The sequence below is a fragment of the Macrobrachium nipponense genome, chromosome 38 (genome assembly GCF_015104395.2).
Source record: "Macrobrachium nipponense isolate FS-2020 chromosome 38, ASM1510439v2, whole genome shotgun sequence".
NCBI classification, from domain to species: domain Eukaryota; kingdom Metazoa; phylum Arthropoda; class Malacostraca; order Decapoda; family Palaemonidae; genus Macrobrachium; species Macrobrachium nipponense.
The window spans coordinates 26342335-26369388 of NC_061098.1; the positions used below are offsets into that span (position 1 = coordinate 26342335).

Below are 27054 nucleotides of genomic sequence, written 5' to 3' on the forward strand. Positions count from 1 at the left end.
GTGAACAGAATTATCAATTAGAGAGTGGTATTTGGTTAAAGGTCATTTCTTGGGTTTTAAAGATGGGAAAGCAACTGGTTTAAATAATATATTCATTCACTGGTGTAACATTTGATTGACAAGTCTTTTCTCATTGGCAAAACAACTCAAAACAGTGATTAGAAGACCCTTCCTGAAGGAATTCATTAAATCATAGGTATATGGCAAACTAGTCATGTAAATATAGATGAAACTATTCTTCAGTATACCCAGGAAAATGATAAATTTGGTCCCAGTCTACAAAACCATAAAAGAAGTTTGTCCCAGTCCAGGATACCGACGCAGAAATGTAAACAAAATCTTTATTAATTTATGTCTTTATTATTTGTTCCATACAGGCACACAGAAAACTTCCTAATATATTTAATAATAACAAGGATAAACCACATCAAACGGCCTTTATAATATCGGCGGCCATTCTCCTAACATTTGTCAATCAATAGGTGCGAGTTTTCCATAAAATGCAATGGGAGTCTCACCATTATGGAGTTCACTTCTTCTCGGGTCCGGGGAACCAAGCGGAGCAAGCTTCGACGGCCACCTGGCAGATAGAGGCGAGAGTCTTGCCGGATTCGTATGCTGCGGAAAGAGAAGAAGAAAGCAATTTGTTAATTGTCATTCGTTTTGGAAAAGTCTGAGAGATTGTTAACTTGCAAATAAATTTTCCCTTTTATAAGATTCGTAAGGAATTAAGCAGAGAATATCTTAGGAGCATTTAAGTGTGAGAAAAATGAAATGGAAAAGAGATTAAAAGTATATCAGAGCCTCATTGAAGCTTATGACCAATCATGTCAGCTATTTTCCAAGAAGGATACAGATAAACATGCCATAATAATGTAAATAAGTCTATTAATTTCCTCTCGGAAGTTTCACTGAATGGGGCTTTTCTTAAACGCACTCACACGCACAAAGAAATCGATTGTATAAAGCAACAAAGATAACGCAGTTCAATGTAATATATTATTTTTGCGCCATCTTCCGAGGAATACCATAATCAATCTAGAGTCGTGATCATTTTGACAGCAATAAGCAACAGACCCAATCCATCTAGATCATTAATCTTGAAGTGAGAGCCTGCATTTCCAAGTTCTATGCTAAAACCTACTATTTTATAAAAGATTCAGTCTCAGCGAGAACAACGGTGCATCCGATGTCTTTACCGGGTCAGGATAACGAGACATACAGTCTGTTTTAGTAGCAAATAACCACATATTAATGACGAGCAGATATATACAGACTCAAGAATGATTTATAATCCATATTTCCTACCTACAAATTTCTTACACTCGAAAGTGGCTAAAACCTTCAGCAAGGAAAAGAAGACAAGATTGTCCTTTCTATCCACGTTACTTAGACCGATTTGTTCTTTTATGAAAAGATAGAAAAGCAGAGAGAGAAAAAAACAAAAGAATCAAGATGATCAAGGCTTAGAAGGACATAAGAAGGATCAGGATTAAGAGAAGAGAAGGGGAGACAAAGGATGAGAAAGACGGTGCAAAAGAAGAGTGGATAAATAAATGCCAGGGGGAAAAGTTGAATGATAAAGCTTTTCTTAGAGATATTTCAGGAGGGTAATGACGATATTCTTCAAGATATTTAAGGGAATAGAGAATTCTTCGCAATATTTAAAAAGACGAGTAAAAGGGGAAGTGAAAAAATAGACGACAGGAAATTCAGGAGGAAACGATAAAACTAAATGAAAACGGAGGAAGTTGAAAAAAAAACTAATCGAATAAGAGAGGATTTTTTTTTTCCTGTGCAGGGTAAAAATCTAATTTTGTTCAAGTTACTGAAAACTCCTGTATCCTGTTCCAGACGCCATGTCATCTATAGACAAGATGTTTCACTATACAAAAAACAATAATATATTTATGATTTATGAAAAGGGTTTAAGAAAATGATTTTGGAAACGCGTTGTGTCAAAATTCAAAGGTGTTTCTTGCAAATAATAATATAGAGAAGGACGAAAGTTTTTTGAATTTGGTCAGTTCATAAATCATTTACTTGGTTTAATGCTTTTGAGTTTTCCTCTTTTAGATGATGGAAAATTGTATGAATCCATTTTTTTAGTTTGCCTACCTTTTGAATAGCAATAATAATTAACACTCCCTAACTTGAATCTAATCTGATACCTTCTTGTTATCCATATATTGCAATAATTTGGTTAGCTAATAATAATAATAATAATAATAATTAATAAAATAATAATAATAAGATAATAACTAAATAATAATAATAATAATAATAATAATAATAAATAATAATGACACTTTCAATGACTTGCATTTATAACACCGTGTCCTGATTCCTTAACATTTTTGCCATCATATTGCATATTAAGTCAGCTGAATAATAATAATAATAATAATAATAATAATAATAATAATAATAATAATAATAATAATAAAAGTAGACGAAGACCCAGGAATATACAGACAAGAGAATGACAAACAGAACAGACGAATGGCACAACAAACCAATGCAATGACAATACATGAGACAGACTAAAGAACTGGCCAGCGATGACACATGGCAATGGTTACAGAGGGGAGAGATCAAGAAGGAAACAGAAGGAATGATAACAGCGGCACAAGATCAGGCCCTAAGAACCAGATATATTCGAAGAACGATAGATGGAAATAACATTTCGCCCACATGTAGGAAGTGCAATACGAAAAATGAAACCATAAACTACATAGCAAGTGAATGTCCGGCACTTGCACAGAACCAGTACAAATGGAGGCATGATTCAGTAGCAAAAGCCCTCCACTGGAGCCTGTTCAAGAAACACCAGCTACCTTGCATTAATAAGTGGTACGAGCACCAACCTGAAGGAGTCATAGAAAACGATCAGGCAAAGATTCTCTGGGACTATGGTATCAGAACACATAGGGTGATACGTGCAAATAGACCAGACGTGACGTTGATTGACAAAATCAAGAAGAAAGTATCACTCACTGATGTTGCATACCATGGGACACCAGAGTTGAAGAGAAAGAAATGGGTGAAAAATGGAATAAGTTATTACAAGATCTGAAAATAGGAATAACAAGGATATGGGATATGCCAGTGGAAATTGGAACCCAAATAATTATGAAGGAACACTAGGCACCGATCCCAAAATCCCTGAAAAGGAATCTGGAAAACGCTAGAGGCTGAAGTAGCTCCAGGACTCATGCAGAAGAGTGTGATCCTAGAAACGGCGCACATAGTAAGAAAAGTGATGGATTCCTAAGGATAGCCGGGATTGCAACCCGGAACCGCCCCACTCTATAAATACCACCCAGTCGAATTGGAGGACTGTGATAAACCCCCCAAAAATAAAAAAAAAAAAAAAAAAATAATAATAATAATAAAACATAATAATAAATGAAAAACAATAAATAATAAAAGACTTTGACTGATTGCATTCATAACACCATGTCTTGATGTCTAAGCCTTTTTATCCAACGTATCCCAAACCCTATCTTATTTTCCCTCCTCTCGTTTCCTCAAGCTTCGCCTCTCTCAAGGCAAAACCTCAGACTGCAATCCACTCGGCGAGTACCCACAGACACAAAAGGAATGCAGCGTCCATCGAGACACGGGGTTCCGATGGCACCTTTTCAAAGCCTGAGACACGTCATTATCTTTTGATATATGAATACTTCTCCCGTCTTTTGTCAACCCCTTTTCGCGGCTGGGCAAAATATGCACTGCGTTACAACGGCCCTCCTTGATGTCATCCCATCGCGAATAGAGGAAGAAGGAAAAAAGAATCCATTGATTCGAATACATTACATACATACATATATATATTATGTATGTATGGTATATATATTATTATATATATATATATAATAAGTATATATATATAATATATATATATATATATATTTTTTAAGGGAATCTGAGAGCGAAGACCTAAGTAACTAGAGCAATGAATAAAGGCTTTAAAAAGTAGGTGTAGTTAAAGATGACACGTAAAAATATAGAAAAGATAATTCAAAAGATTTTATAAACCTAGGGTTTTAATGGAGATAAGGTGGTATGATAATATGTACATGAATTTTCAGAATAGCAAATCTACGGAAAATGGTATAAAATAGATACTAAAGATTTTAAAAATGACAGAATATCAGACAAAATCCTACAAAAGATACACTCATATTAGAATTTGCAAAATAAAAGCAAACGAAAAGTCATTTAGTTGAAATGATAGTTTGAATTTCACGAAGCTCTCGCTGTTAGCTCTCGAATCAATAAGAAAATAGACTATTACAACCAGTCCCTTTAATGTGCAACTGTACCTCTGGAGTGGGAGAGAGAGAGGAAGAATTTCCTTATAGCAGAGAGAGAGAGAGAGAGAGAGAGAGAGAGATACTCCAGAAGAGATACTCTGCATTTATTAAAAGAAATATATTGAAACCTAATTCTGTTTAAAAATATGATTATTAAGTAATAAAGTGGAAAGTTCTTACGAGAGAGAGAGAGAGAGAGAGAGAGAGAGAGAGAGAGAGAGAGAGAGAGAGAGAGAGAGAGAGAGAGTATGATATTACTGGGCAAAAGTTTGCATCTGAAGCTCAAGAAACCGAGAGATAATTCTATGCCAGTAGTAAATAACTCACTCACGACCGAATGCCATTGCTATTTCTTAAGATTAGTAGCTCCAAAGGTTGGGGGTTGTAATTCGAGAATATTTAAACCAAGTTAATGGGGTTTTAGGCTTCCTCCACGAGAATATGTAAGAATTAAATACCAGCACAAGGGCATCAGGATTTCAGAGGTGATTAGGTGGGGCATGGTGGGGCATGGCCCAAAAAAGGTTGGGAACCATTGCTTTAGATTAAGATATCAGCATTGTTAAGAAAAACTATCTACGCGAAGCTTAAACAAATCGAATCGAGTTTATTACGAAAAAACCTATAGACATTAAAACGATTACCTTGGATTTTCATAAGAATATAGAAAGAGAAAAATAAGGAATTTCTTAGAATTTTCAAAATTTCTTAAAATAATTAGTGATATTATTTATAATTATCGAAGATATCTAATATAACGAAAATGTTGATAAAGAAAATCTTAAAAACAGGAGAAAAATGCTTAAATAAATCAATCGCTAGAAAAAAAAAAATTAAAAGTAAAAAGCGTGTAAAGAAAATAAATTTGTTCAATACATTACAAAAAAACCTAGGACGATTTCACGTAAAAAAACACAACAAATTAAAAAGATCAATAATAAAAATGTATACACCACTTAATAAAATCATACTACCGTTCAAAAATTCCATAAAAAATAACTCGAAATCCTAACTGAAAAATAATGCATTTATTCCAAACCAAAAACAAATAAAAAAGAAGGATAAATTCACGTAAAAAAACACACACAAAAAAAACTATAAACCACTTTAAACAAACCATAAACAGTTCAAAAATTCAGTCAAACACTCAAAAGCCGAAATCAAAGAAAATATGTTTGCTTAAAGCCATTAACAAATAAAAACGAAGGATGAATTCGCATAAAAAAAACACACAACAAAAACTATAAACCACTTAAAAACATAAACAGTTCAAAAATCCAATCAAAAACTCTAAAGCCGAACTCAAAGAAAATACATTTGATCAAAACCATCAATGAGTATTAACAAAGGATGAATTCACATAAAAACCACACAGTAAAACTACAAACCACAGAAAAAAACACGAACAGTTCAAAAATTCAGTCCAATACTCGAACAGCGAACTCGAAGAAAATACACTTGCTCAAAAGTATCAATAAGCCGAACCTAAAGAAAATACATTTGATCAAAACCATTAACAAATAATAATGAAGGATGAACTAAGGATGAGTTCACATAAAAACACACAAAAACTACAAACCACTGAAAAAAGAACACAAATAGTACAATAAAAATTCGTTCGAAAGCTGGAAAAGCGAACTCACCAGGGTCACCGCCAGATCGCTTCCCGAAGATGGAGCCGTTGAAGGGAGGCTTCCTGTATCCGGCGCTGGCGTGGTCGGTGAAAACGGCCAGGACGACGAGGACCACCATAACGGCCACTACGAGTCGGGTCTGTACGGACATTCTGTTCGAAGGGGGAGAAAGAAAAAGAGAGATGAGGTGAGTGTGGGTAGTTGCTTGTAAGAGAGAGAGAGAGAGAGAGAGAGATTTATACATTTGATATTTGATAGAGTTGAAAGTTGTGCAAGTAACTTCTTGGGATGACTATTATGAGTATGTGTTTATGAGAGAGAGAGAGAGAGAGAGAGAGAGAGAGAGAGAGAGAGAGAGAGAGATCTATATATTTGATAGAGTTGAATTTTCTTCAAGTAACATCTTCAGATGGGGAGTTTATTGTAGAATTGAAGAATTGATAGAAGAGAGAGAGAGAGAGAGAGAGAGAGAGAGAGAGAGAGAGAGAGAGAGAGAGAGAGAGAGATTTTCAATTATTTTCCCCAATGAATTTCATGAGATGAGAATGAGTTTATTGTATGTATGAAGGCGGAAGAGGTGTTTGTTTGATGGATTAAAACTACACTGTGCAAACAAATTAAATATGTCGTAAATTTTAAAGAAACAAACTAATATGTTTATAAAATCACTAACAAAGTTATATCCATGCCTAAGTAAGTGTAAATCAGTAATTCAGTGAAAAAATTGTCGTTAATAAAAAATGAAAATCAACAATTAATTTGGTTTCATAACAAACATTTCAAACTTGGGTATATTCAAAATTACGTGTAAGATCAACAATATATCGGTAGGTTAATGAGTAATTAAACAACACCCCCACATAAAATAAAGATAAACAATCGCTTAGTATCCAAAGTTAATATTCGAGTGACCAAAACAGCGGAAAATCCCTGAGAGAAGAAGAAGAAGAAGCTTTCCCAAGTTTCCTTTAAGAGGAGCAGGCAGGTGGCGCTGCTGTGGCCTCGCTATGCGTCATAAAAATCACCGTAGGTCACCTTTCAAAATCGTCCCTTTTCAGAGTCGCTCCCCCTCCAACCCCTCCCCATCCCACCTCCTACATAAACATCAAACGTTTATAGTGGAACCACGTCCCTTACTTAAAGAGGACGAGGAGGGGATGGGGATATGAAGGGGTGGTTGTACTTTAAAAAAGGAATGGTCAGGATTCGGCTTCTGGTAGGGTAAGTATAAGGATTATGGCTTCTTATTACACATACGTGTATATATATATATATATATATATATATATATATATATATATATATATATATATATATATATATAATAGGATACCATACTATCATATAAGGACCACAAATGAAGTTTAAATGAGTAAATCCCCTCCAAATACTTCAAATCAAAACTTCCGTTTCCCTCATTAAGAATATTCCTTCTTTTGGTCGGAACTAAAAGATAAAATAGAGTATAAGAACAAAGAATGAAGTAGTAGAGGGAGGAAAGGTAGGAAGAAAGCTATGAATAAGAGAGACAAGAACAAGAAGAAGAAGAAGAAATATGCAAAGCAAACCAAAAGGGGGGAATAAAATTTGCAGATGGCAAAGAGAGTGAGAGAGAAAAAGAGATACTCGTCAAAATGGATTCACTTTCAGTGCTCAGGGGATGTCCCTCAGACGAGGAGCCAAAAAAAAAAAAAAACAAGAAAAAAAAAGTCCTCAAAAGCCACCTTTCCTGAATGAAGGACGATGCATCTAGTCTTCAAAAAACTTTAAACAACCTTCATTGTGCAGGTGCATCTTCCTAATTAGGGCAGGTAAATAGGCCCAGGTGAATGAATGAAGGAGAATGTGTGTGTGAGCCGAAAGCTGGAGCCAGAAGTGGAGTACTTGCACAGGTGGGCGAAAAGAGGTGGAGCTTTCACTCCAGATGCTGTCACGTGTGACAGGTAAACACTGTGTTCTTATTTGTGAAGGAGGCTAAATGGCTTATCTTCTTTGAAGCAATGTATAAGGTTATAAATTAACTTTCTCTGCTGTTACTTTAAGCCAGAGATGACATATAAGGTTATAAATGTTATGCAATCATCGCATGATGGACAACATTATAAAAGTTTATAAAATGAGTTTTTGTTTCGCTATATTAAGCCTAAAATAGTAAGGAAAAAACTAAAAACAAAAATTAAAAAATAAGTTTAAGCATTGCACATATAAAATGAAATACATTTCACCCGCTCCTCAAGAAAGGCCTGATATAAAAAATATTGCAATAACCCCATAAAAATATTTATGAGAAACGCTTTCTGCAGAAAATGAATGAAGAAGGTCAGTTTATATTCGCTACCGAGATCAAACGATATTCATTCAAAATTCAGAAGAAAAAGCAAATATACAACAGAAGAGCTTTTATAAAGTCTGACGTGCTGTCTCAGTCAAATATTTTGCAAGTTTTCATTGGAATCTCACACAAATACGATTTCATTTAACTGGTAAACAGGTGGAAAGTTCTAAAAAGGAAAAATATACATTAAGTGTCACCTAAGATTTTTGTAAATATTTTGCTCAGTTTTAAGCTGAGGTTTAGACATGAAAAGTTTGTAAATTTTTTTTAAACTTGAAAGGGAGAACGAATGTGAAGAGTGCTTTTGCATTTGCATGTTGAAGCTCATTTGAATATTGCGTACGTTTTTCAAAGAAAGTATGAGCGCTTCAGAATGCTTTCAAATTCACAATGCACAAATTAAGAGGAGAAAAAGAGTTTTTTTGGAGCAGTCAGCATTTGTTGCTAAACGTAAACATGACTGAAATCAATGAAAATTAAATATGATTACATTTTAGGTATATGCCTATGTAAAATTTTAGCAAAAAAAAGTTACAAATGAAACGTAAACATTTAACAACTGTCATCCGAAATAGGGATTGACACCATGATAACAGATTATTCATATATTTAATAAATTGCAATTTCCTCTAGAATTTATAGTGATTCTATCAAGATCTTTATTAGGCCAAGTTGAAAAACTGTGAAGCATACAAAGACAAGCACTCATAAAATCAGACAAAAATAGGTGCCATAACTGAGTGGTAGAGAGCTCGTTTTATGTGTGGGTCCTTGCATCACCCCCAGTTTAACAACCAATATTTAGAGTATTGGTGAACACATCCTGAGAGGGGGAAAACAACATTACCAGGAGACTAATAACATCATCAGGAATAAATTCCATAGTTATAAGATAAAGGAAAGTAGCATCTTTGGCAAGGGTCTGTGTGATAACGTCTTACCTAAACAGAATTTAACTTGATTTACAGATGCTGCTTTGAAGTCTTCAGAAATAATCTAATATCAATGAGGTTAAAATCTAATGTATACAAACTCATTGTGTAGCTAAGGCGTTACTTATAGTTCCTTATACAAAGCAAATCACATCGCTGGAGCATGATAAGGGATCAACCAAATACTAAATAAAAAGTTTAGTTATTGTTCATTTTTATCTCTGATGATAATAATAGGTCGAAGTTAATTCCTTATTCAGAGAGAGAGAGAGAGAGAGAGAGAGAGAGAGAGAGAGAGAGAGCCAAACAGGAATGGAATCGTATCACAAGCAAAAGGCAACTGCTGCATTTTACAGTATGTAGCTGTATGCACTGACAATTTTTTCTTAACATAACAAGAAAAACTCCATTAATAGTGCTTGTGTTGCATTTCCATAAAGCAAACAAGAGTGTTTACGTTTTCCCTGAGGCAAAAGGGATTAAATGAGCTTTGCATGCGACATTCGAAAAACCCCAAATGAATTTACACAGCGCTACCTAAAGTATCACAGAAACTATGTTTTTTTTTAGTGATGTAGACAAAACTGATCAACTTATATTTTGATAATTTCAAGTATTTGTATCATTTTGTGAATATATGTAAATATATATATGCTAAGAACATAAGAAGCGCTTGTAGATAAAGGTGAAAGGCGAGCGCTTCTTATATTTATATGCCACGGGACCATTCTGGTATCGGATGAATGCAAATAATACACATCTGTCTATAAATAGGTGGACAGATAGATCGATAGATAAATAGATATTCTGTGTATTTGCGGACAGGCTCCGTCGAATACATATACAAAACGTTTTGTGCATATGCGATGCATGGCAAAGGGTGCATACATTATACTGGCCTGGACTCTCTCTCTCTCTCTCTCTCTCTCTCTCTCTCTCTCTCTCTCTCTCTCTCTCTCTCTAAGTATGTATGTATGTATACATGTAAAATACAAGTATAAACCTTCCAATAATATGACCTATCATTTTGAACAATCTACCAAAAAAATGAAAAAGCAAAGCACAACACGAAACTTTAAAAAAAGAAATTCCACTCTGGAAGTCCATTTGGTTCTCCGCACCGTAGTGGGGGATTTGATAGTGAAGGGGTTCTCGAACTAGGTAAGATAGAAGGGGGTTATAAGTCTTAACTTGATCCTTCCTTTGGAAAAAATGGGAGAGAGAGAAAGAGAGGTAGATGGTGGCCATTCAATATTTCACTGTCTTTATTCATGGTATACTGCTTGCCTTTTAGGTATAATTTCAAATGTTTAAATAGCAAGACAGTGAACGATTCTCTCTCTCTCTCTCTCTCTCTCTCTCTCTCTACATCTCTCTTCTTCTTCTTTTTCTCTTTTCTTCTTTTCTCTCTCCGGAAGTATTTCCTGGCATAAGCGTAAAGGTCCTATAAAACCAAGTTGTTCACATTGGCATATTTTTTTTTTCTTTTAGAGCGCAAATATCGCCGTCATATTTCTAGCTTGCGCACGCGCCTGTGCGAGAGTGCGTATGATCGTCTTTAAAGTGGCGTTCAGGAAAAGTTATCCTTTTTTGAAATATCATATCAGTTATAGATTTTTATCGTTCTATTCTGTTCCATGAACATTTCCGTTTTTTTTTATCAGCCTGGCAGTTGTTTAAAATCTGCCATATTTCGCCATCTATCATCATCAGGTGTTAGAGTTGCCATGTTGCAATTTTAACAAAAGTCTTAGTTGTGCCAATGTGGATAGGTAATAGCGAATAGCCTTGTGTGTATTCATAAATAATCAGGAAGACTGTATTCATCTGAAGCTTTTTAAAAGGTATTTGCATCCCTAGATAACGTCTATATATTGTTTATAAGGCACAAATTACGCATTCGTCCCTCAATTTCAAAGCAGCATCACAGAAAAATTTCTGAGACGAAAATCGCATTTTGCTGAATCGATTCTACCTGCCTACATCTACCATTTCTCCCAGGCTGATGTAATTTGCCCTCAGGTATCGACAATCTTGAATGTACATCATTTCTTTTCGCTCCTTTCAAAGTGTTCAGAGAAAAAACAAGGGCAAAATATTCTATTCAACTCTATGCAAGACGTGCGCGAGAGAAAGAGTTGGGGTGGGTAAAGACCAAAGGAAAAACAATCAAGATAATGCCAAGGAAATTGACTGCTGGTGCCATCAAGAAAATGCTGTTGAAGCGAACGGCTCCGGGACGTCAGCCCTCAAAAGAGGAGATAGTATATTATGGCCTACGGGTTGTCTGTCTCTTCAGTGTAACTCTCACGTTGATGAGACTCTGTTAACACTGTTCTGTGCCCAGAATCTATTCTCTTCTCCTTGGTCTTTTATAGAAGACGTCATTACTTTCTTTAGTGAATGTGTGTGCCCCTGTGTGTTTTGTATATACATTTTGAAAAGGCTGAATCGTTCAGTGGTTGTTTTTTAAAGTTATGGAAATTATCCGTTGGTATCATAGTAAATTATCATCTAATGTTAGGTCTCCTTGAGAGCCTCCTATTATTATTATTATTATCATTATTATTATTATTAAAAGAACCGAGCATAAATGAGGAGAAAATAAGGAAAAATAAAATGTGAAGTCATTTGAAAACTTTGTAGTCGAGGGTAAAATTAATTATCCCCGAAAGTTCAGAATCATTAAGTAAAGTAAAACTTTCACCAACCTAATAATACTAATTACTGAGACATTCTAGATCTGAAATTTGATTTTCCCAAACTTCGTTTCAGGTTTTATTTTATCAAAAGTAAGAGTTGTTGATACTACAGATTGCCATAAGGTTGTTATAGCAGTAGAGTCTTGAAACAGTCCAACTTTTATATATTATTCTGCGATATAGAGTCACAAATATATTGCTTCATCACTGAAAAAGTATTTTTTATTCTTTTTGTTTAAGATATATCACTCGATTCTTTTTTTTAAATAAAATTCTAGTCGACATTTTTACTGATCCATTACTTTTATGTTCACACTTTTCAGTTTATATTTTTTCCCTTCATTTTTGCGAAATTCATCGAAGCTGAAACTAATAAATGTGACTTACATGTTGCTTTTTATTTCTTTTTAGGTGAAACAGGTATCGTTTCCCCGCTTCTCTTCATTTCTATACGACGGCGCAAGATTTTCAGGCATTTCAAAATTTTCAATGTAGTTGCATTTGTGTTTTATTGTTAGCACAAAAATTCCTCTAGGCAAAACAATGATATAATGGCGTAATGCTATGATGATTTGTACATTTGTACACTTGTCCATTTGCACAAATCTTGGCTCAAAGATCATCGCATTTATGGTGATATATCTTTAATAATATAATGAATTTGACAGTTCAATTTTGCAGAAAATAACATTCAAGGTTAAATATAAAAAAAAATCAGTCAGCCAATCTTTCCTTAATAATTTCGAATCTCGAACTGGAGAACATAAATGCAAGTGAATAATGAAGACTAAAAATCTAGGTGGGTGTATGAAAGTATTTTTACGATTTAGACAAAAAAATGAGAAAGTGGATGAGTCTCAAGTTAAACAAATATTTAAGAATTAAGTCTTCCATATTTTAAGCCTTTCACAGGCAATTAAAAAACCTTCCGCGATAAGAAATACATAGAATTACAAGGGTAACGAAGTGAGAAAAATAAGTAGAAGTGTATCAACTTGTTAACTCTATGTACTGGACTTTTGGTAATAAGGTTGAAGTAGAACTTATAATAAGAAGACATCACAGATCTTCTCTGTCCATCTGTCTATCTTACCGACTGTTCGTAAGATTGGTCGCCTGTCTGGTTACCATTTAACGTTTTTTTTTTCTATATTATCACAAGTGCTTTACAAACAATTAATGCTCCCACATGGCACTAATATTGTTTAATTTGTAAATAAGTTTTTTTTTCTATATTAAACAAGTTGTCTGGAAAAAAATTTTTAAAAGTTGGATCTTAAATTATGTATATATATATATATATATATATATATATATATAGTATATATATATATATATATATATATATATATATATATATATATATATATATATATATATATATATATATATTTGTGTGTGTGTGTGTGTGTGTGTTGTAAAAAATTGATAAAGGGGCTCTATGAAATCGTAAAGTAAAATTGAAACAGATTTTGGAAGTGCAAGTGTGATAATATATCTATATAAACGTTTGTGTTCAATTGATCTCTCTCTCTCTCTCTCTCTCTCTCTCTCTCTCTCTCTCGTCTCATCTCTCTCTCTCTCTCTCTCTCCTCTCTCTCTCTCTCTATATATTATATATATATATATATATATATATATTATATATAATATATATATATATATATATATATCCATATAAACGTTTTAGTGTTTTCCACTCCCCTCTCTCTCTCTCTCTCTATCTCTCTCTCGTCTCTCTCTTCTCTCTCTCCTCTCTCTCTTCCTCTTCTCTTCATTCCTCTTAAACCGTAAACAAGAACCAAGATCGCAACTTCAACCAAACCGTGACCGTTTCGCCTCTGGTCCGTCAACAGGGGGGTGGGAACAATAGTTATTCTCCGTCCTGTATTCCACAAGTGTAAGGGACAATATGGTTTGATGTTAAGCACAAAAGAATCATTAACAATAGCGAAGCCGTGAAAACTGACGTCACTTTCTCTCTCTCTCTCTCTCTCTCTCTCTCTCTCTCTCTCTCTCTCTCTTGCGATGAGTTCACAAGCTTTCTTTACTGATTTGGTGTGCAGGTGGCTAGGAGACCTAACGCTGTGTGCGTGTGTGTGTGTGTGTGCTTCCTGGAATAACAATGACGAAACCGAAGCCTCTTGTTTCCTGTTTTTTGGTCAGATTGAATATTATTATTATTATTATTATTATTATTATTATTATTATTATTATTTGCTCTATCACAGTCCTCCAATTCGACTGGGTGGTATTTATAGTGTGGGTTCCGGGTTGCATCCTGCCTCCTTAGGAGTCCATCACTCTTCTTACTATGTGTGCCGTTTCTAGATCACTCTCTGCATGAGTCCTGGAGCTACTTCAGCCTCTAGTTTTTCTAGATTCCTTTTCAGGGATCTTGGGATCGTGCCTAGTGCTCCTATGATTATGGGTACGATTTCCACTGGCATATCCCATATCCTTCTTATTTCTATTTTCAGATCTTGATACTTATCCAATTTTTCCCTCTCTTTCTCTTCAACTCTGGTGTCCCATGGTATTGCGACATCAATGAGTGATACTTTCTTCTTGACCTTGTCAATCAACGTCACGTCTGTCTGTTTGCACGTATCACCCTATCCGTTCTGATACCATAGTCCCAGAGGATCTTTGCCTGATCGTTTTCTATCACTCCTTCAGGTTGGTGCTCGTACCACTTATTACTGCAAGGTAGCTGATGTTTCTTGCACAGGCTCCAGTGGAGGGCTTTTGCTACTGAATCATGCCTCTTTTTGTACTGGTTCTGTGCAAGTGCCGGGCATTCACTTGCTATGTGGTTTATGGTTTCACTTTTCGTATTGCACTTCCTACATATGGGAGAGATGTTATTTCCGTCTATCGTACTTTGAACATATCTGGTTCTTAGGGCCTGATCGTTGTGCCGCTGTTATCATTCCTTCAGTTTCCTTCTTTAGCTCTCCCCTCTGTAGCCATTGCCAATTGTCATCGCTGGCTAGTTATTTCTTTAGTCTGTCTCATGTATTGTCCGTGCATTGGTTTGTTGTGCCAGTCCTCTGTTCTTTCTGTCTTTTCTCCTGTCTCTGTATATTTTCTGGGTCTTCGTCTGCTTTTATTAGTCCTTCTTCCCATGCACTCTTTAGCCACCACTCGTCCTTCACTGGTTTTCAGATATTGCCCCAGTGCTCTGTTTTCGATGTTGACGCAGTCCTCTATACTTAGTAGTCCTCTCCTCCTTCCTTTCGTGTTATGTATAGTCTGTCCGTATTTGCTCTTGGGTGTATGCTTTGTGTATTGTCATATGTTTCCTGGTTTTCTGATCTATGGTGCGGAGTTCTGCCTTCGTCCATTCCACTATTCCTGCGCTGTATCTGATTACTGGCACTGCCCATGTGTTTATGGCTTTTATCATATTTCCGGCGTTGAGTTTTGACTTGAGTATCGCCTTGAGTCTCTGCATATATTCTTTCCTGATCGTGTCCTTCATCTCTTGGTGTTTTATATCTCCTCCTCCATTATTCCCAGGTATTTTGTATCCTGTCTCATCTATGTGTTTGATGTTGCTCCATCTGGTAGCTTAATCCCTTCAGTTCTCGTTACTTTGGCCTTTTTGTATGTTGACTAAGGCGCATTTTTCTATTCAAACTCCATCCTGATGTCCCCAGATACAATCCTTACAGTCTGGATTAGGGTATCTATTTCCTTGATGCTCTTACCATACAGCTTGATGTCGTCCATGAACATCAGATGGTTGATTCTGTTGCCTCTTTTCTTGAGTTGGTACCCGGCATCCATCTTCTGTAGTACTTTTGTCATGGGAATCATGGCTACTACGAAGAGTAGTGGGGACAGTGAGTCGCCCTGGAAGATCCCTCTCCTGATATTAACCTCTGCTAGTCTTATTCCAGAGCTTGTAAGTATTGTATTCCAGTTGCGCATTGTATTTTTGAGGAAGCTGATGGTATTTTCCTCTGCCCCATATATTTTCCAGGCATTCTATTAGCCATGTGTGGTATCATGTCGAAGGCTTTCTTATAGTCTATCCATGCCATGCTTAGGTTGGTTTTTCCTTCTCCTACTGTTCTTCATTACCATTTTGTCTATCAGGAGCTGGTCTTTTGTGCCCCTACACTTCCTTCTGGCAGCCTTTACTCTGTTGGTGGGGATGTGTTTGTCTCCTCTAGGTAGTTTGTATAGCCTTTCACTGATGATACCTGTTAGTAACTTCCACATTATTGGTAGGCAGGTGATAGGCCTGTAGTTACTGGCTATATTTCCCTTACTCTTGTCTTTTGTACTAAGGATGTTCTTCCTGTGGTCATCCATTTGGGTGCTTGGTGATTTGAGATACAATGCTGGAGTTGTTCTGCTATTCGTGGGTGTAGGGCCTTGAAGTTTTTGGGCCAGTATCCATGGACTTCATCGGGACCTGGGGCTTTCCAGTTTGGCATTTTCTTTAGTTGGTGTCTGACTGTGTCTGTCGTGATCTCTGTGAATCTTTGTTTTATTCTCCCTGTTTCTTCTTCCTTGACTTCCTGGAGCCATGTTGCATGTTTGTTGTGTGATACCGGATTGCTCCATATGTTTTCCCCCCCAGAGTCTCTTACTTGGTTCGGCTTCAGGAATTTCTGGGTGGTTTGTCTTCCCATCTTAGTTGCTGTATAGTCTTTTCTGGTTGGTTCCGAATAGTTTGTTCTGTTGGTATCCCTTATTCCTGTTCATGTACCGTTGGATCTTATGTGCTTTAGCCTTAAGCCTCTGTTGTTGTTTAATCCCCTCTCTTGTATTTTGTATTTCTCGTTGATTCCTCCCTTGTTTTTCTTGCTTCTTACCTTTTTTTTTCTGCCATCTCTTTCAGTTTACTCAAGTCAGATCTCATCACCATGATTTGCTTTTCCAGGCGCCTTTTCCAAGGAGGTTGCTGGTTTTGGTTTCTGTTGGGTTGGTTGTGCTGGTGGTTGTGTTGTTCGAATTCCCATCAGTTCTGCTACTAATCTTGCTCCTGCATATGTCAAGTTATTTGTTTCTGTGATACTGGTGGTGTGTATTATGCCCAGTATTTCATTGACCTCACTTGTTTTCTCCCTCAATTTCTTGGTGTTGTAGGCTTTCATGGAGGGGATCTTTGTTCTCTCTGTATCTGGCTCCATCCATTCTACCCATTCCTGTCTCTCTGTTACTTCGTAGGTGTTTTCTTCGTGTGTCGTTGTTTGATACCCTCATCCTCCCTGTCGTCTTCTGTGGTGGCATCGTCTCTCAGTTCGTCTTCGTGTAATTCGTTGTCGTGTGACATTTCCCTTTCCAGTTTCTTCTCTTTCTGTTTGGGAGAGCCAGTTCTTTTTCTTTATGTTCTTACTTGGTCCTGCCAGCCTCTGCTCTGTTTGGGGGGTGTATTCCTCTCATTCCAGATGTTGACCAATCTTCTTCTATATCCTCTCTCCGTCGGGTTGCTTCTGATGTAGCATCTCCATATTTCCTTATTTTCTTCTCTTTGTCCATTCTTCCTTTTTGCCTCTGTAGCTCCAATCTCAGGCTGTTGATTATTGTCGTTGTGGTGATCAGTTGCTGGATGACGACCTCCAAGTACCTGACCGTCTTTCCCTTCAATTGGGTTGATACCTGGTTGCCGGACGAAGCTCCTCTGTTGCCAGAGGTTCCATTTACGTCGTTGTCGTTTAATCCTTCATTTCTTTCCATCATTGCTGAGTTTTGCTATTTAACCCATAGCTGGACCCTACCCCATCAGGGTATAGGTACTCATTTACAGCTGAGTAGACTGAGGAAATTTATATGGTAAGATCCTTTCCCAAGGAATCAACGCCGAGGAGAGCGTTCACCCATCAACGACTGACCAGAGCCAATGTTGCTTAACTTGACTTAAGTCTATTGACGACCTAACCCTCCACTCCTCCACGCGCCACATTTTATTATTATTATTATTATTATTATTATTATTACTATTATTATTATTATTATTATTATTATTATTATTATTATTATTATTATTATTATTATTATTATTATTATTATTATTATTATTATTATTATATTAAAAATCTTACTAAAATTTAATATTCCGATATATGGAAAGTCGTGATACGTATGTGTAGGAATATATCTGTGTAAATAGACAGCATTTGAATTCGATTGTGATTTTGGAAATAAACGGATCATTTATCTTTAAAAAATCTATCTCAATTGTATGTCAAGCTCTAAAATACTACTTCCACCAATAACAAGTATGTTAAAGAAGCAATAATACGACTTAAAAGACATAATTTACCTAAAATTCCTTCTCTATTATATATCAAGGCCATAGGAATATCATAAAAAATTATGACAACGACGTTAAAGAAACAATTATATATTTTAAAAGATAATTTATTAAAAGTCTCTCTATTTTTACGTCAGGGTCATAAAACATGCTAAAAATATATTTTGGCAAAAATGTTAAATAAAGAAGAATCCTTTTAGAAGGCTAATAATTGTTCAAAAATCTTGTCTTAAATGTCAACAAAGTTACAGAAATATCCCAAAAGATTGGATTTTGCTAATCTTTTCAAAAATGCTTCCCTATGCATTGTATTAACAACGACATTAAAGAAACAATAATACCTTCAAAAGACTGATGGGTTTTTTTTTAATCCCCCTGTTATAAGACGTCATAAAAATGTCACAATCATATATCCGATAATATTATAGAAATAATAATTCTTTTAAAAGACTGACGATTTATTTTCAAATACCTTTCTATTACGGATAATATAGTGCGAGAAACATCTAGCCTGTAATGTTTATAAACAATAACCCCTTTTAAAAGACTGACAATTTATTCTAAAATCCCTCTCTGTGATAAGACGATGCCACAAACATCTAGCCAATAATGTTATAAAAACAAAAACAATTTTTAAAGGACTGACTATTAATCTTAAAATCCCTCTCTATTATAAGGCAATGCCACAAACATCTTGCCAATAATCTTACAGAAAAATCAAAACCTTTTAAAAGGCAACCAATTTATTTCGAAATTCCTTTCAATTATAAGACAGTGCCATAAACATCTAGCCAATAATGTTATACAAAAAATAACGACTACCATTTTATTTCAAAATCCCTCTTTATTATAAGACAATGCCACAAACATCTAGCTAGTAATGTTATATAGACAATAACACCTTTTAAAAGGCTGACAATTTACTTCAAAATCCCTCTCTATTATAAGACAATGCCATAAATATCTAGCAATAATGTTATAGAAACAACAACTCCTTTTAAAAGGCTAGAAAACCTCCCGCCATGGTTAATAACTTATAGCTCCAGTCCCGCCTACCGCGAAATCCCTTGAAGACGTCGCAGACGATTCCACAGGCCCCTTTAGGCGAGTTTAGCAATAATCCAGCCCCTTACACCGAGACCACCAACTTGACCTTTGGATCTGCCTTGCCGATATATTGCCCTCGGAAGGAAGGGGAGGAGCAGAATTTCAAAGACGGTTCCATAATTAATTCGGCGTCGAGGAAGAGGCGATTGAGGGTTTGGGATATAGGATGCATAGATAATGCAATGGTTTAGGCTGTTTCGACGAGTAATGTAAAATTGGGTTTGATTATTTGGGTGTGGTAGAAATAAATGGTAATGATATTGCGTTTTTGTTTTTGTATAAGTGAAGGTTTTGTTATTATTATTATTTTTTCTCTATCACAGTCCTCCAATTCGACTGGGTGGTTTTTATAGTGTGGGGTTCCGGTTTGCATCCTACCTTTTTAGGAATCCATCACTTTTCTCACTATGTGCGCTGTTTCTAGTAGCCCACTCCTCTGCATGAGTCCTGGACGTACTGTGACATCTAGTTTTTCCAGGTTCCTTTTCAAGGATTTTTCAAGGATCTAAGGATTGTGCCTAGTGTCCTGTGGTTATGGGTAAAATTTCCACTGGCATATGCCATATCCCTCTTATTTCTATTTTCAGGTCTTGAAACTTATTAATTTTTACTTCTTTCTTTCTCATCTACTCTGGCGTCCCATAGTATTGCGACATCAATGAGTGAGGCTTTCTTCTTGATTTTATCAATCAACGTCATGTCTGGTCTATTGGCGCGTCGTTTCAACCTATCTGTTCTGATACCTTAGTTTCAGAGGATCTTTGCCTGATCGTTTGCTATCACTCCATCAGGTTGGTGTTCGTAGTACTTATTACTGCAGAGCAGCTGGTGTGTCTTGCACAGGGTCCAGTGGAGGGCTTATGCTACTGAATCATGCCTCTTTTTGTGCTGGTTTTGTGCAAGTGCCGGACATTCCTTTGCAATGTGGCTGATGGTCTCGCTCTTCATATTGCACTTCCTGCCTATGGGCGAGATGCTATTTCCATCTATTGTTCTTTGGACATATCTGGTCCTGAGGGCCTGATCTTGTGCCGCTATTAGCATTCCTTCTGTTTCCTTCTTGAGTTTTCCTCTTTGTAGCCATTGTTATTATTATTATTATTATTATTATTATTTTATATTATATTCTTAGTTATTATTTATTATATTATTACAGGAATTGCATTAGCATCAAAAGAGGATGAAAGAACAACAACAAATCTTAGCTACAACACCTAAGAAACAATCACAACAGTTTAAAAAATTCGCTAAAACCTTCTCTTATCTATAACATTTCCTCACGTCTGCTACAAAAACACCCCAGTCGTTCCTCTTAAGAATTACTGCTTAGAATTCCGGTCTAGAATTCTTATTTGGAATTCCGCTCAGGTATTCATACCTCATAGATATTTCACCTCGATTTCGCTCGTCCAAGTGCCGGAGGAAGCACTGGGTGTTTGTCCTCGTTAATGGCAGCAAACAGCGACTATTTAGTTTTTCATTTGTTTTGATACTTGATTAACGCATGCGCAGAATGGGAAGTTGGTGGTCGTATTTAAAAAGGCCCTTGAAGGAGAAACATTGGTATGGTACGTTATTTTCTCCACGTGAATAGGGTTGGATTCTTAGGGAATTCGATTTTTTGTCTGATGATATAATTAAGTCATTCTTAATATATTATATACATATATTATATAGATATATATAATATATATAATATAATATATATATATATATATATATATATATATATATATACATATATATGTATATATATATATATAAAATTACATGTGTGTAATTCGTATTTACTTTATAAATATTTACATTTTATTTATAAGTAAACACGGTATACACAGTAATTTTGTTGGTTTCTTTTTCAATCTTCAGGAGAAAACTGAAAGAAGTTTTTCGGTTCAATGGACCACACACACACCACACACACATGTATATATATATATATATATATATATATATATATATATATATATATATATATATATATATATATATTACATATATATATATATATTTGTGTGTGTGTATATCGAGCTACAAATGTCCTTTAATATCTAATTCGCTCTACCTCGGAATTAATATATTTTCATATATGTTTAACTGAAGGGGAATTTATTAGGCGATAATAGAATTGCCGGCTGACGGGAACGAACCATCGACATGTTCAATTCCAGGCTTCACTGCCAGTCCTGAAATTGAAGATATCGATGGTTCGTGCCCGTCGTCCGGCAAATCTATTATCGCCTAATAAATACCCCTTCGGTTAAATATATATGAAAATATATCAATTCCGAGGTAGAGCGAATTAGATATTTAAGGACATTTGTAGCTCGATATATATATATATATATATATATATATATATATATATATATATATATATCTATATATATGAATCACTTCTTTTAGTTTTCTTCTGAAGATTGAAAAAGAAACCCACAAAATTACTGTGTATAACGTGTTTACTTATAAATAAAATGTAAATATTTATAAGTAAACACGTTAAACAAAGTAATTTTGTGGGTTTCCTTTTCAAAATTGCCATTATTAGCAATAATTGTACTCACGCCATTAATTTATGTAATCTTAAACAACCTGATAATGCAACAAACATTTTTTTTATAAAACTTTTACATCTTCAAACCACGAAGAAGCAAAATGTTAGGTTGAATAGATTCCTCAATTTCCATCCATCAGAAACGCTGCCTCAGCCACCGGAATAACTTCATATGATGAATATTCTGAGGAGAAATGAGTCTTCTCTTTCGATTCATCAGATAAGAAAATGAGAATAAATCATGTACGAAGATAAAAAAAAATTTCCTGATAAAAAAGATAAATCTTTGAGGAGGTGGGACTTCTGAGTAATTGACCAATGCCTCAATTTATAAGGAAAAATTATGCATAAAGGAAGCGTTTTCTTTTTTTTATTTTATTGGAGGAGCGACGAGGAAAATTGGCATTGGAAAATGTTAATGTTCCATTCTCGTGTAAAAAAAAAGAAAAAAAAAAGTCTTAAACGAGGTGTAATCTAATATGTTAACGAACCACGACGAAGGTTTTCTTCCGTAAGGTGGTTGTTTTATTTTTTTGTTCTTTATGTAGAGAGGCCACGTTTGGTTGAGGGGGATGTGTAGAGTCCATGTATGGTTTGGGGGAGGTTAGATAGCCAGTGTGGGAGGTAGGGGGGGGCTGTCTAATTTATTTGGAACGGGTTTTCTGAAATGTCTTGCTACTGGGCCACGTGAAGTACTAATGAACAGTGTTTAAAGTTGCAGTAATTTTAAAGTAATTATGAGTAGTTATTTTATTTGGCATTACTGAAAAAAAAAACGCAGAGAGAATATCGTAGGTTAATGGGCAAACGAGCAAAATCATCAAAGAAATGAAAGTTTTTTTTACTGGTGTAGCTAAATAAAGAATTGTACAAAAGAAAGGAAAGACTGAGAGAGAGAGAGAGAGAGAGAGAGAGAGAGAGAGAGAGAGAGAGAGAGAGAGAGAATATCCTAGGTTAATGGGCAAACGAGCAAAATCATCAAAGAAATGAAAGTTTTTTTACTGGTGAAGCTAAATAAAGAATTGTCAAAAAGAAACGAAAGGTTAATGGGCAAACGAGCAAAATCATCAAAGAAATTAACGTTTTTTACTGGTGAAGTTAAATAAAGAACTATCAAAAAGAAAGGAAAGACCGGGAGAGAGAGAGAGAGAGAGAGAATAGGAGAGATGAAGGGAAGAGAGAGAAGGAAGAGAGAGAGGAAACATAACTGATGAGATAAGTTTACAAGAAGAAGAAAACACGAACTCTGTCCTCTCCTCTCCCAATCATTTTCCACCCTTTATCGGTGTCATACCTTCGCTGGAGGACTTCAGGAGATTGAAAAATGCTCCTAGGAGCGGTTTTCTTCATGTTTAGGAAAAATTGAAACGCGGGGCTGGAGTTCTCGCGGAAGAAACAAAAAACATTAAATGATTTTTTATCATTTTTGTTTCGCCACTCGAAGTTGTGAAGTAAACCACTTGAGGCGTTAGGTCGCGAACGCTTGATAAACAATTGTTTTTAATTAAGCGAGTGTGTGAAATGATTGGAAATCTATAGAAAACGGAGGTGAACGTTTGACAAATAAGTGTTTTTTTTTATCTTAGTCGGGTGAGTGTCTGATATGACTGGAAATCTATATAAAATGGAAGTGAACACTCGAGAAATAAGTGTTTTTAATCAAGCGAGTGTTTGAAATAACGAGAAATCTACAGAAAAGGGAAGTGAACGCTTGATGAACGAGTGTTTTTGAAACAAGTGAGTGTCTGAACATATTGAAAATCTATATATAACGGAAGTGAACGCTCGATAAACAAGTGTTTTTAATCAAGCGAGTGTCTGAAATGACTGGAAATCTATAGAAAACGGAATCAGGGAACGATTTATCCAACACGATTATTTCTATAATTTAAATTCGCTCGGCAAAAATTGTAAAGCACAGTAGGTAAATGAGAAGGTTAATCATCACTTTCCCTAGATCTCTTTAAATGTAAGTGCCCCAGAAACTGTTGTGGTGTGAACCGCATTTAGATTTAGAAAACAAAAAAGTTATTTAATTTATCGCAGTTCTTGTAAGCGGTTACTAGTGGGAAGTCTTCTACAAGCCTCTCGTTCTTAATTTGTTTCCATTTTCTTTGGGATTAAGTAAGGTAAAAATAGGTGAATCTGTGAGGGCAACAAGTGCCTCTGGATTTACCAATGAAAAATAACAGCCGCTTGGTAAGAGATACAGTTTTTTCGTACCAGTGTATTTCAACCATACAAGACTTATAATTATTTCAGATCAGTGTATTTCAATCATTTAATATTTATATCTGGTCCATGTCAGTGTATTTCTACCATATAAGACTTATAATTGTTTCAGATCAGTGTATTTAGAAAATAAAAGACATATTTGGTCCGTATCAGTGTATTTCAACCATATAAGACTTATAATTGTTCCATATCAGTGTATTTCAACCATATAAGACTTATTTTTGCTCCATATTAGTGTGTTTCTCCCATATAAGACTTATAATTGTTTCATATCAGTGTTTTCCAACTATACAAGACTTACAATTTTCCATATCAGTGTATTTCAACCATATAAGATTTATAATTGTTCCATATCAGTGTATTTCAACCATATAAGATTTATAATTGTTCCATATCAGTGTATTTCAACCATATAAGACTTATATTTGTTCCATATCAGTGTATTTCAACCGTATAAGACTTACAATTGTTCCGTATCAGTGTATTTCAACCATATAAGACTTATAATTGTTCCATATCAATATGTCTCACCCATATATATGACGCATAATTGTTCCATATCAGCGTATTTCAACCATTGTTGATTTTATTGCCATTGTCACTTATATGTAGTTTTAGACTCAGTCATTTGTGATTGGCTGTGATAGTTATTGTAAATTGTTTCTGTGTTGTATATGATTACGTGAGACTGTGGGGATGCCCTATACTCTTCCACTCATGCAAATAAAAATAAATTGAGAAGTCCATTATTACAAATTGATAACCCCGATATGTCTCAAATGATATTTCATACTTGCATCGTTGATAAGTAAACAGGAACTGCCTCAGGTATTAGCTGAATAATTCATTTGCATAGATTTAAATATAATGAGGCCTTTATCAATAATACAATATTCTGTCAGTCATTGACGGCCTGTTACTTGATTAGGCAGCGATCACCAGATGAAGTATAAGCGGTTATAATTACTTTGAACTTTGAGTGTTGACCTAGTTAAGGGTTCACTTTCGAAACTACAGTAAATACAGAATCTCTCTCTCTCTCTCTCTCTCTCTCTCTCTCGTCTCTCTCTCTCGTCCTTCCATCTCATCTTCATATATATACTATATATATATATATATATATATATCATATATCTATATATGTATATTATATATATCTATATATATCTCTAACATATATATATATGTCTATCCCTATATATATCTATATATATATATATATATATGGTATGTATGATATATAATATATATATATATTATATATATATATATATATATATATATATATATATATATCTGTGTGTGTGAATTATAGCCTCGACAGGATAGGAATCATATCCTTCAGTTACCATTATTATTATTAAGTAAGAATCTAACTAAACGTAATTAATTGTTAAAAACATACTCATTTTCTAAATGAGAAAACCTACTGTTTAATTAAGAGTGAACGCACTTATAAAAAGAACATTTGGCACATAGCAATTTTCTGAATGTCTGTCAACCTGCCTGTTTTTTCGCAGCTTGCCAGTCTAAATGATTGAGTCTAAATTGCCAGTCTCTCATTTCCTAAGAGAGGATTAATGCAATCCCTCTTCATAATCCAGATTTAAATCCCATTCCATAATTACGTCCAAGAAACTGAAACTGAAACGCTGTACAGACGTGCTGACATTAGAACAAACCATGATTGCCACATAAACAAAAACATAGCAAAGATCTAGGGGGCGTGGAAACAACTGAAGACAACAATGCGCACGTGCCTGATCTCTGCGGGGGAAGACAATGGGATGTCACTCGCAGGTTGGCCCGGCGCCCTTTGTTCGAGGTGTACGTGCAATGGCTCTTTGGCACATGGCGGCTGTTTGTTTATGCTTTCGACAGACGGAGGTCGCTTTTCTATTCTCGTACGTCAGTGGGTAGTGGGTCTCCGCGCTTCAGGTGCAGGAATGTTTTCGTAATGAGGCGATCTTTTTTTCAGACGTTGAGTAGTCCTTTTTTAGGTCAGGAATTGTTCCTTTGTCGGCCAGGAATCGTCTCTTTTTCATCTATGGATTGTCTCTTTTTTTCGGGCAGGAATTGTCTCATTTTCAAATAGGAATTGTCTCGACTAGGAATTGTCTCTTTTTTTCGGGCAGAAATTGTCTCCTTTTCAACTAGGAATTGTTGTCTTTTTTTCGGCAGAATTGTCTCCTTTTCAACTAGGAATTGTCTAATTTTCAAATAGGAATTGTCTCTTTTTTTCGGGCAGGAATTGTCTCCTATTCAACTAGGAATTATGTCTTTTTTCGGCAGGAATTGTCTGCTTTTCAACTAGAAGTTATCTATTTTTCAGTTAGGAATTGTCTCACATTCAGCCAGGAATATCTCTTTCTCGCCGGAAATTGTCTCCTTTTCTGCCAAGAATTTTCTTTTCTGACCAGTAATCGTATTTTTCAAACAGGAATGGCCTTTGTTGATCAGGAATTGTCTTCTTTTGGCCAGGAATTGTCTTTTCTGACCAGTAATTGTCTTCATCAAGCAGGAAATGTCTTTTACGATCAGAAATTATCTCCTATTCAGCTAGGAATTGCCCGCACTTCGGCCAGGAATTGCCTTCTCCGATCAGGATTGTCTTTCCCGGCCAAGAATTATCTCTTTTCAGGACGGAACATGTTCGCTTTTCGGCCAGCAACTGTCTTGATCGACCCGGAATTATCTCCTTTTATGCCAGGCATTTTTTGTACCAGGAATTGTCTTCTTCAAACACTATTTGTCAAACTCTAGGATTCCGTCTTACAAGACAAGCACCGAATTAACTTATAAAATTAATGTCAGTCAACTGAGAAAAGAAGTTTTCTATACTTTTTCATAATAGATACTTTAAATATTTTTTTGTAAGGTTTATTATCCTTAGGTTCAGTGTTTCACGCTACCGAATTCCCTCCACTGTCTCTCGCGAGAACAATAAATCATATCTCCCAGATTA

At 35.4% G+C, this 27054-nt stretch overlaps 1 protein-coding gene across 1 annotated transcript in view; it reads right to left on the reverse strand.

Moving 5' to 3' along the window:
• Positions 1-27054, reverse strand: part of LOC135209710 (FMRFamide-related neuropeptides-like) — an 85481-nt gene that overhangs the window by 6006 nt on the left and 52421 nt on the right. The window contains exons 2-3 of the mRNA XM_064242475.1: positions 5963-6105; positions 519-618 (exon numbers count right to left, since the gene is read on the reverse strand). Of these exons, the coding sequence (XP_064098545.1) occupies positions 530-618; positions 5963-6104 (231 nt within the window). The 5' untranslated portion in view covers position 6105 and the 3' untranslated portion in view covers positions 519-529. The remainder of the gene's footprint in view (positions 1-518; positions 619-5962; positions 6106-27054) is intronic.